Source organism: Sceloporus undulatus, chromosome 3, assembly GCF_019175285.1.
Source record: "Sceloporus undulatus isolate JIND9_A2432 ecotype Alabama chromosome 3, SceUnd_v1.1, whole genome shotgun sequence".
NCBI lineage: Eukaryota > Metazoa > Chordata > Lepidosauria > Squamata > Phrynosomatidae > Sceloporus > Sceloporus undulatus.
The window spans coordinates 200517785-200527949 of record NC_056524.1 but is presented as its reverse complement, the minus strand read 5'-3'; the positions used below and the strand labels follow the sequence as shown (position 1 = coordinate 200527949).

General features: G+C 41.8%; 1 protein-coding gene across 2 annotated transcripts in view; it reads left to right on the top strand.

The window, feature by feature from the left end:
* Window positions 1-713: 713 nt before the first annotated feature.
* Window positions 714-10165, top strand: part of ATRNL1 (attractin like 1) — a 693411-nt gene continuing 683959 nt past the window's right edge. For both annotated transcript variants that reach the window (XM_042457618.1, XM_042457619.1), the window contains exon 1: window positions 714-1842. In XM_042457618.1, the coding sequence (XP_042313552.1) occupies window positions 1529-1842 (314 nt within the window). In that variant the 5' untranslated portion in view covers window positions 714-1528. The remainder of the gene's footprint in view (window positions 1843-10165) is intronic.

The following is a 10165-nucleotide window of genomic DNA, read 5'->3' as shown; positions in this document are numbered from 1 at the left end:
AGCATGGGTTTACATTTAGTGTTTTGAGCTTTTTCCTGGGTCTGGTCCTCCATTTTTTTGGAAGGCCCTCCCTTTGAGCATGACTAAGGAGCTTGAGTTTTCATTTCTGGGGGTGGTTTGAACTTTTTATCAGGTCCTCCATATATATATATATATATATATATATGTTTCCCTCGAAGGTCCTCCATTTTGCAGTGCCTGGTCCTCCTTGGTGGTCACATATATATATCCTCCATGTTTTCTTGACTGTCCTCCCTTTTGAGCATGGGTTTACATTGACATGAGTGTTTTGGGCTTTTTCCTGGGTCAAGTCCTCCATTTTTTCCCTGGAAGGTCCTCCCTTTAGAGCATGAGTTTACATTCCTAGGAATGTCTTGAGCTTTTTCACCAGGTCCTCCTGGAAGGTCCCCCGTTTTGCAGTGCCCGGTCTTCCTTGGTAGTGATGAGGACATATATATATATATATATATCTGGTCACCCTGAGAAGAAGCTTGCCTCCTCCTGTTAGCAGAGAAGAGAGGGAAGGAGAGCCCTGCTGGGCAGCTTTTAAAGCAGCAAACACCAAAAGAGAGAAAGAGAAAAAGAAAGAAGAGGGGGAGGGATTTAAAACAGAGAAGGGGGGGAGAAGAAGAAAAAGGAGGAGGAGGAGGAGGAGGAAGAGGCGGGATTGAGCCCCCCCCCCTCTCCCCCCCACCCGAGAGAGAGAGAGAGAGAGAGAGAGAGCAGATTACAATTAGCCTTTCTTAAAATGGCTGCTTCCAAACTGTCAGCTGGGACAGGCGAGGAGGGCTTTTAACTCTCTGGCCCTTTCCTTTCTCCCTCACAGACCCCCCTCTTTTGCAGGAGGAGGAGGAGGAGGAGGAGGGGGTAGAGGGAAGGCCTTCTTCTCCTCCTCCTTCCCCTTGGTTTTGGGATGCTGAGGGGCAGCAGGGGCTCTGGCTGAAGGGAACATTTGCAGGCTCCCCTCAGCCTCAGCCTCCTTCTTCCCAAGGGCAAACCCTGCTCGGGTCCTGGGATCTGTTGTTGTCTGGGGCGTTCTCCGGTGGGAAGGAGAGGCGACAAGGTCAGGAGGCGACGAGGGTCCATGGAAGGAGACCATGAGCCCTGAGAACGAGGAGGAGGAAGAAGAGGAGGAGGAAGAGGTGGTCCCCAGGAGGCTTTCTACCTGGAGGAGAAAGGAGAGGAAGGCTTGAGAGAAGAGAGCTTTGGAGAAAAAGCAGAAGATAAAGGCTTGCTGCACCCCACTTCCCTGCCTCCTTCAACGCCCCAAATCATCTCTTTTTTTCTGAGGACTCCTCCATCCCTCCCTCCCTCCAGCCTTTCCTTCATCCCTCTCTCTCTCTTTCTTGCACCTTCCTCCTTGCTCTCTTCACCCTGACCTGGGTGATGCTCCTGGAGTAGCAGGGATTGCTTTCCTCCTCCTCCTTGGATCTGCCCAAGGAACTGGGTTAATCTGCCTTCCTCCATCCTGGCTCCTCCTCCTTATCATTTTCTTCTTCATCATCACCTTCTTCTTTTCTGGTTGCGGATGCCCTCTTTGGCCAAGATGTGGGATCCTTTGGGGAAAGCCCTGGGCAGGATAGGAGGAGGCCCACCTGTGATCCTGGGCCCCTCCTGGAGACCCTTCTCCTGCCCCTCTTGCTGCCCCTCTGCCTTCTTGGAGGTCAACAATTGGCTGCTCTTTTATGGATTACTCTACCTGGTGCTCTATGCCCAAGTCTCCCAGTCGACGAAGGCTTGTGAGAGGACCTCCTGCTTCTCTGGGCGATGTGTCAATGCCACCTGCCTCTGCGACCAGGGATGGGTAGGAGACCAGTGCCAGCATTGCCAAGGCAGGTTCAAGTAAGTCTTTTGCCCTTCAGGCTTTGTTTATATTCAGGGGATCAAAGAAGTTGACCTCTTCCAAAAAGTAGCAATGCTGCGTGCCAAGAATCCTCTACTAGATCAGTGGTCTTGCTTCTAGGAGGAATCAAACAGGATCTCATTATTGTGGCTCCCTTTGGGATGTTCTGATGTAGCCTTGTGATGGCTTTGTGGCATGAGTGCCTTTCCTTTGGACGACAACAAAAATGTAAATTACATTGAAATTGCTTTTATTTTATTTTTAGCATTTTTTCTCACACAAGCTGCTTTTTCAAAGTTTTGTAGAAAGGTCCATGCTGCTAATTTGGAATTGCCCAGATGTGTTCAATGCTTATCCCACTCTCGAATGGTTATCTTGTCTAAGAGGTATTTGTATTTTTCATTGATAATTTCAGAAATGTGGGTCTGCTAAACCTGAATGTGACTGGGGGCAATTCATTTACTTTTCCATGTTTCTTTTAATTTTATTTTAGCACTTGGGAAATGGAAAGGGCAACATTTACTTGGAATTTTAAAGTTAAAATGTAACAGTGGGATAATAGCTAGCTGGTAATAAAGATAGCATTAATGGGGATAGTATTGGCATTTTGAAGCAGCTGGAAAAATAGATATTAAAGGCTGATTTACCAATGGTGTTTATGGGTGAGGTGGGTATGAATGACAGACTAAAAGTCAAGGGGTCAGGAAGTTCATATTTGGATGATTACGTTTTTTGCTTGTCTCATAGCAATGCTCTCTGTGAGTTCTTGCTGTATACCTCTTAGGAGATCTTAGGAGCTGGTACTGTAATGTAATTCCTTGGAGAGGGTTACCTTATCAGAGTATTAGTTGTGTGCTACCTTCTAGGTTGGTACCACGATTTCCTGCTATATAACATGTCTAACCTTCCTGGGAGGCTGTAGTTAATGATTAGAATAATCAATATGAGATGTCAGTACAGTACTAGTATGCATCTGTCAAGGGGATTTTCTTAATTGTTTAGTATTAAAGGATTCCCTTGCACACACACAACATTTGCATAAGTAAAGTGAAACTGACAGGTGGCATGTTAAAAATATGTATATTTGAATAATAGCTACATGTATTTGAGCACTCCCCATTAACAAGTATTAGGAATTATTAGGCTGCTTATTGAAGTCACCTTTCTCCATTAGCAGAATAGCAATAGCAGTGTTCTAATCCTGGGAGCTTGAAGATTTCCCTTAAAATGAAGTACACCTGCCACTGCTTCTTTCACCCCTATGTCGAACACCTTAAGGTGTTACAGACGTCTGTATGTTGGATTTGAGAAACCAATTTGCAAACCTCTGTAAAAAATTATTCAGACGGAGTCCAGTAAAGTTTATCTGAGAGAAAAGTCTTACACTTAGCACAGTGTTTTGTTTATATGTACTACTTGTAAACAAATCTGGTTGTGTATTTGAAGGACACTCAGAGTGAAATGCATTCCAGATGAAGGGATATGCAAGGCTTGACTCCAGAGGATTCATTTAATGACTTAGTACTGAGGAACTGATGTAACTCAGGAAGTTTGGGATTCATGGAAGATTTATCATGGAAATAGTTATCTTAACTATTAGAATGAAAACATGTGGGACGTAGTATGATTTTCTAACAGTGACTGACAAGCTTGTGTTTGACCATCCAGCATTGATGTGGAAGACACTGAGAACTACTTTAGCAGATGTATTAGGATCTCTGTTAATCTGCTGGGACTAATGCAGCAACAATTCATGAATTCAAAATACTTACTTTGCTGAGATTTTTTTTTGTGCGTGTGTGCATCCTAAGGTGACTCTATGAAGTTCTGGGATTCCAGAACTTGCCCAACACGTGTACTTCATATGTTTGGCAATCAGACCCTTAACCTGGTTCAACTAAAGTCCTTAAAATTCACTTAACTGTTATCCTATTCAGTGAGTACTTCCCCTTCCCTATAGTGTCTGTATAAATGAGTAAGGGGAGAAGACATTCTTTCAATTGTATTTTAGATATTGCCCAAATTGGATCACATGGTTTGTTAGATATTTTAATATAAACACAGGCTTGTTTTTAATACATTGGTACTGTCTTCAGATTTCACTTCAAAATAAGATTTTTAAAAACCATGTAGTTTATGAAATGTTCAGCGGAGAAATACTTTGAAGATATTATTTTGAAGTGTGGTGTATGTAAATTTAATGTTAAAAATATTTGAGTAACTAGTAAAGTTTACTGTCTCTTCTACGATCTGTCAAAGAATTTAGTAAAATGAGTCTCTTGTTCTGATCCACTTACTATCATACCCTGTCCTTCATATTGAGAGGTTGTGCACATAGGTTATCATGAAATGAAATGAGTGATTGACAGTAGCAAGCACCACTGGCATTGACACTAGGAAAATAGGGGATATGGGTATTATTAATTCTCATGTGAGGTTTTTTTCCTTAGCTGAAAAACAGTAACTTAGTAGGTAAGCATCAGCCATGATTGATCAATCTTGGTAAGCATGTGTCAAAGTTAATTGACTGATTCCATGGCAACCTAGCATTTCCTCTGCAGGGAATTTGTTAAAATGGTACAATTATTCTTTAAATGCTGCTGAGGGATGGATTAAAGATAAATGGCGAGGAAGAAACAATTGGGGTTCAAGACAGTAAGATTTTCTACTTGTCTCATCTCTACAAACTGGTACACTTTCGTGAAATATTATGCTTCAGAGCTGAACCTTTCTGCTGCCAAATATGAACTAGAGAGGACCTTTCCAGAACTGAATGAATATAATGATTAGCATACAAACTGGAGGGAGACATGAACAAGGCTCTGAAGACATGGATTGTGCAGCATACAGACAAAGGAGATATTGATATTTTATGTAAATTAGAATATACAGGTGTCTTCTCAGCTCCTGTTGAGCTTTCTTGACCTTCTAATGTAAAATAAGTAATACTGTGGTTCTCTATGTGCTTTATTTATATTTGTGAGGTTCATTGTGTGCAGCAACAAAAGATTACCAATAAAAGAAAGTCTTTGTCTTTGCATCAGATTTTCAACTTGCAAATGGACTGAATCTTTTTATTGTCAATTCAGTACAGGATGCTCATATTGAAATATGGAATGTCTTGTTTCCCCCTTTGTTTCTATAGGCCATCTGCCCCAGGATGCCCATGTAACTTCCTTGCTTGCTTGCTAATAGCAGGACAGTATTATTCAGGTGCTGGTGAAGAATTCTGGGAGACGAGTTATTTAAGATTCTTGAATAACAGCCATATTAGCAGCAGGAAAACAAGTGCTGCATACAATCACAATTTTTTAAAAGCTACTTTTTTTTGAGTGCAAAGTATTCCAGGCTGATCTGCAAAAATTTGAATAAAATTTATACTGAAATGTTCTTTTCTTAACAGCTTTTTCATCAAATGTATCAGGTGAACTCAGAAGGTGGCAAAGATAGAGATGCAAATAGGTGTTTGTTGTAGTTGTTAACTGCTGCCAAATCAACTTTAACTTATGATGACCCCATGAATGAAAGACCTGAAAGTCAACCTGTTATCAACAGCTCTGCTCAGCTACTGCAGACTCAGAGCCATGGCTTTCTTGATTGTGTCTATCCATCCAGAATGCAGTCTTCATCATTTCCTGTTGCCTTATGCCTTACCAAGCATCATTGCCAGCAGCCCTGGAAGGCAGCCCCTTCCCACTGGTGGGGGTTGGGTACTCCTGCCAACCAGCACTCTTTTTTGCCCACTTGGTCAGCAGCCCCCCCAGACCTGGAAGGGGTTGCTGATTGGTAGCAGCACCCCACCCCCACCTCACTAGTGCCCTAGCTAGTGGAGGAGGGCAGCCATCTATCTTGAGACAGATAGGAACAACTATGTCACCAGGTGTTCACCCTTTCTGAGATGTCACCCAGTGTAGACCACCTCTCCCACATCTCTTAGCGATGCCCCTGGTTCTTTAGTAATTGCCTTTCCTAGTCTTATTTGGAGTTCTTTTCTGCAGTCTTATTCTGATTAATAACTGAGTCAAGTGATGGAAAATCTTGAACTATTTCAGTGTCTTCATTGTCTACTTCAAAGTACAGTAGGCCTTACGTATGCATGGACTTGCTATCTGGGAATTCCAGCATCCATGGATGGCAAGCCCATGTGGGTGGGTGTGTGCAGAAGAGGAAGAGAGAGGTGGCAGTGGGGAAGAGGAGGGAGGAAGAGGAGGAAGAGGCACAGATGGCAGTGGCAGGAAGAGGAAAAGGAGGAGGAGGGAGGAGGAAGCAGCAGCAGTGGGGGGAGGAAGAGGAGGCAGAGAAGGTAGCTTCCTGCTGTTGTGAGAGCAGCGAGGCTGGCTGGGTGGGGAGGAGCAGCAAAGTCCTATTGTCCCCAATAGTGGTGCAGCCTTTCAACCAATGAGAACAATGGGATTTAAACATCTGTGGATGTTGTTATTTGGGTGTTTGGTAGATTAATTTTACTTGTGTTGTCCTGTGCGCTGTAAATACTTTTTTAAAAAACCAGTTTTTACTAGTTTTGTTTTAATATTAATAATGTTTAATTTTAAAACACTTTGGGACTTCTGTTTTTTAAATTATCACAATCCACCTTGACTCCTATTGTGGGAGAAAGACCTGCTATAAATCTTTGAAATAAATAAATAATGGGGATAGCAGTGGCAGTGAGGGAAAAAGGTGTGGTGGGTGGTGAAAAAGGTGTTGCACAAGAAAGATAATGTCAACCCACGGCCTTTAGGACCATGGTGGGAATGAAACCTCTTTTTAGGGTCCCCCAACACCACAGCACAGCCTTGCAGTGTCCTTCCTGATGGTTGATTTGGTGTTCTTTTTTTAGCTTTATTATAATTTTATTAGCAGTATGTTATGGTTTGTACTATTATCTGCTCCTGGTTTTGTTTTTGAGGAACAATGGGGCTTCTTTATCTTCTCCTTCTAATTATGGAGTCTGTCTGATTTCTGTGTTGCCCATCAGGTGATGTCAATGTACACAGTTGCTTCTTGGGTTGCTTAAAGAATCTGTTTGTAATGAACAAACTGTTGGTCTTGCCAAATTCAGTTAGCTAATCTCTTGCTTCATTTCTTGATCCTAGGCCAATTTCCCCCCCCATAGTCTTTGATTAATCTTTGATGTGGTATTGTGATAACAAGAATCAGAAAACTTCTTTTTAATTTTACAAGTGGAATGTGGTCATCCCAAGGAATTTGTTATTCCCAAGTGTTCGTTCCTTGGGATGTCCTGTTCTGATTTTTTAGTCCAGACGTTATTTGCATTTCAAGATAAAAAAAACACAGAAAACCTTCCTTCACTGAAGTAAGAACTATCCACCCCCAATGGTCTAAATATATCACTTTAAGGGGTCTCTTAAGGGGAAGCATCTAGTCTTTATCGTGTGTGTGTGTGTGTGCTTTTTTTTTGTTCTAGGTAGTCATCCCCTTCAGGACTAATAAAACTAATAAAACATCTTTTAAAGTAAAAGATATTTCATGTCTTGCATCCATTATGGTGAATAACTTTGTTGGAAGCTGTAATCCAATAGTCTGAAGAACATCTATATAGGATTGTGCTGTGAGTCTTTTTTTTTTTTTTTTTGCCATTGTTAAAAAATGATGTTCCACTCTATTGCTCTTTTTAACAATTTGGTTTCCTACCTTTCTGGCATCCTTACCAATTCTTGTGAGTAGTTTAAATTAACATAGCTAAGCCAATGTCTGCAATGCTTGCAAACCAGTTTTCTAAATTATGTATTGATTTTGCTTTGGCTTGTGGGAGAAGTCGCTCCACTTACAGTCTTTTGCTAGTATTAGGGCCATTTTGGTCATCTGGACCAACTGGAGGAAATATGAAGTGACTTGTTTTTCTTATGCTGCTTTTTCAGTAATGTTGGGAGGCATATTCTCCTATTTTTTTTTATGAAACATTAATGTAGAAAAAAAGTTATTCCCATTTTAATTTATTTGTCTATTTGAATTCAAAGCTCGTAAACTAGTGTGTGTGACTGCCCCTGCCACTGTTTCAGGAAGGAATCCGCATGCTTTTCTTTCCTTATACTATCTCCCTCAGGGTTTTTGGCACAACTCTGGCAGGTCGCAGTGCACCACACATGCAGTGTAACACACATGCAATTAAGAGAGCTAGACAGCACTGGTACTGTACATTGGTCCCTTCATGTTAAAAAAAATATTTGTAGTGAGATACAATTAAGAAGAGTAAGTAGGTAGGTGTTCACATGTACAATATGTCCATGAGCAAGGTTAGTATGCCAAGATTGGTAAAAATAGCACTTATTTCTGGGTCATCAGCTGGTAATTGAATTTTGGTGGTGAAGGAAGTAGGCTACAGCAGATGCAGTGATAATTGCCAACTACACATTATTCTTTATATACTGGTGCTTGCTGCTGCTGTTAGGATCAAGACAGAATAAAGGGGAGCCTAAGTTTATTAACTTGCTGCTGGTTGAAATATCGTTGCTGTTGTTAATGTTTATTTTCTTTTTCTTATACAGTATGTTTTTTTCTTTTATAGGCTGCAGTCGTATGCATACCTAGAGGAATATCACAATTTAAAATGCTTTAATTGTAACTCCAAAATTTTCTGGTTAATAGATAAATTGGTAGATAATTAGTTACACATTTCCTGGTTTTAACTATTGCCACACTACTCTCCAGGTCATGCAGGACTAGAAGTAATGTGGCCCTCCAGTTCATGATGGATTGCAGCTCCCAACATTTCTTACTATTGGCTATGCTGGCTAAGGCTGTTGGAACATCCAGTCCAACAACATTTGGAGGAAAGCATGATTCCTATTGTTGAGCTAGTGGGAAAAAGCACGACCTTTTTGTCGATCCAGGTGTGACTGCCCTGTGATTAGATGTAGGTGCAATGCTAGAGGTATCCTTCCAGATTACTGCACCACTATATCCTTCACCAGTTTTCCCAACCTTCCAATGACATGATATACTTGGAGAAATCTCAATGTTTTACTTAGCCTCCCCTCCCACAGCATGAATACTACAAGCATCAAGGAAGCATGTACAAATACACTTGTCCTTTGGCGTTCACAGTCTTGCTATTCACGTCCTTTGGTCTTTTATGAATGGCAAGTGCCATGGGACAAAATGGTGCATGTGCCCTTGGAGTGTATGGCCATTCAAGGCAATGGGGTTTGAATACTTGTGATTTTTCATTTTTGCAGGGGGGGGGTCTGAAACGGACTCCCCCACAAAAACAGGGGCGACTATGAACGCCCCCATAAAGGGAGAAAACCTCTCTCAGAGCCGCAGCAGTAAAAGGGAGAAGAGATTTCAAGTTTCTTTGGTAACTGTGAAACTAGTTATCTTGACCTTCTGAATGGCCAAGGATATGTGTCTCTGTGGAACTGAAAAGAATTGTGCATAAATACAGAATACTCTTTTGTTCAAGGCATCTGTTGATTTACGGTGACCCCATACATTTCATAGGGTTTTCAAAGAAATATAGCGTACAGCACTTGGTATAAGTGACAGGGGTTAAACTGTGTGGAGAAGAATAAAAAGGACACTTTCCGGGGCCCAAATGTGTACCCTTTTGGAACAATCATGGTTTCAGCTCTAAAAATGTACTTCTGAAGCAGTGATTCCCAAATTGTGCTTCTAAAGGTGTTCTGGACTTCAGGTCCCAGAGGCCTATACCATTTTGGCCAGTAGTCTGGGATTCTGGGAGCTGAAGTCTAAAACACCTGGAAGGCCATTGTTTGGGAATTATTGATCTAGAACATATGTATTCTGAACAAACAGCAGATGCTGGTGTAGGAGGCTGAATTTACAAACAGTTGAAACAACAGCAGCCTGTACTTCTCTCTCTATGGGCTTCAACAGACAGGCCAAAAGAATGCTGATTAAATGACTTCTGCCTCCAAAGCGGCCAGGAGCCATGCCAAAGCTGTGCTCCAGTCCTTAAGAGCAGAGCAAAAAGGAGCTGGGATAGTCGAAGTCCTGGCAGCTGCGGTCAGCACCTGCATCCATGGCCCGTCTTGGGAGTGGGCCATGTGGACAGCAGGGTTTCAAGCCGCTTCCAGCTGGACTGGACTCAGACTTCTCTTTCGTGCCTGTCTGTCCACCCCTATATGTGTGGACCAGTAGTGGATGAGACACTCAAATGATCCTTTAGTAGGATGTTTAAATATGTGAATACCTGGGAATTTATCTAGGAATACATAGGTTCTAATGGATGTTAGTGGGACTGGAATATGCTCACAGTCTATTCTGGACAGACTTATGTGGAAGGATCTATTTACTCAATGGTTATACTTTCAGTTTTGTTTCTTAAGTTTTAAAAAATAA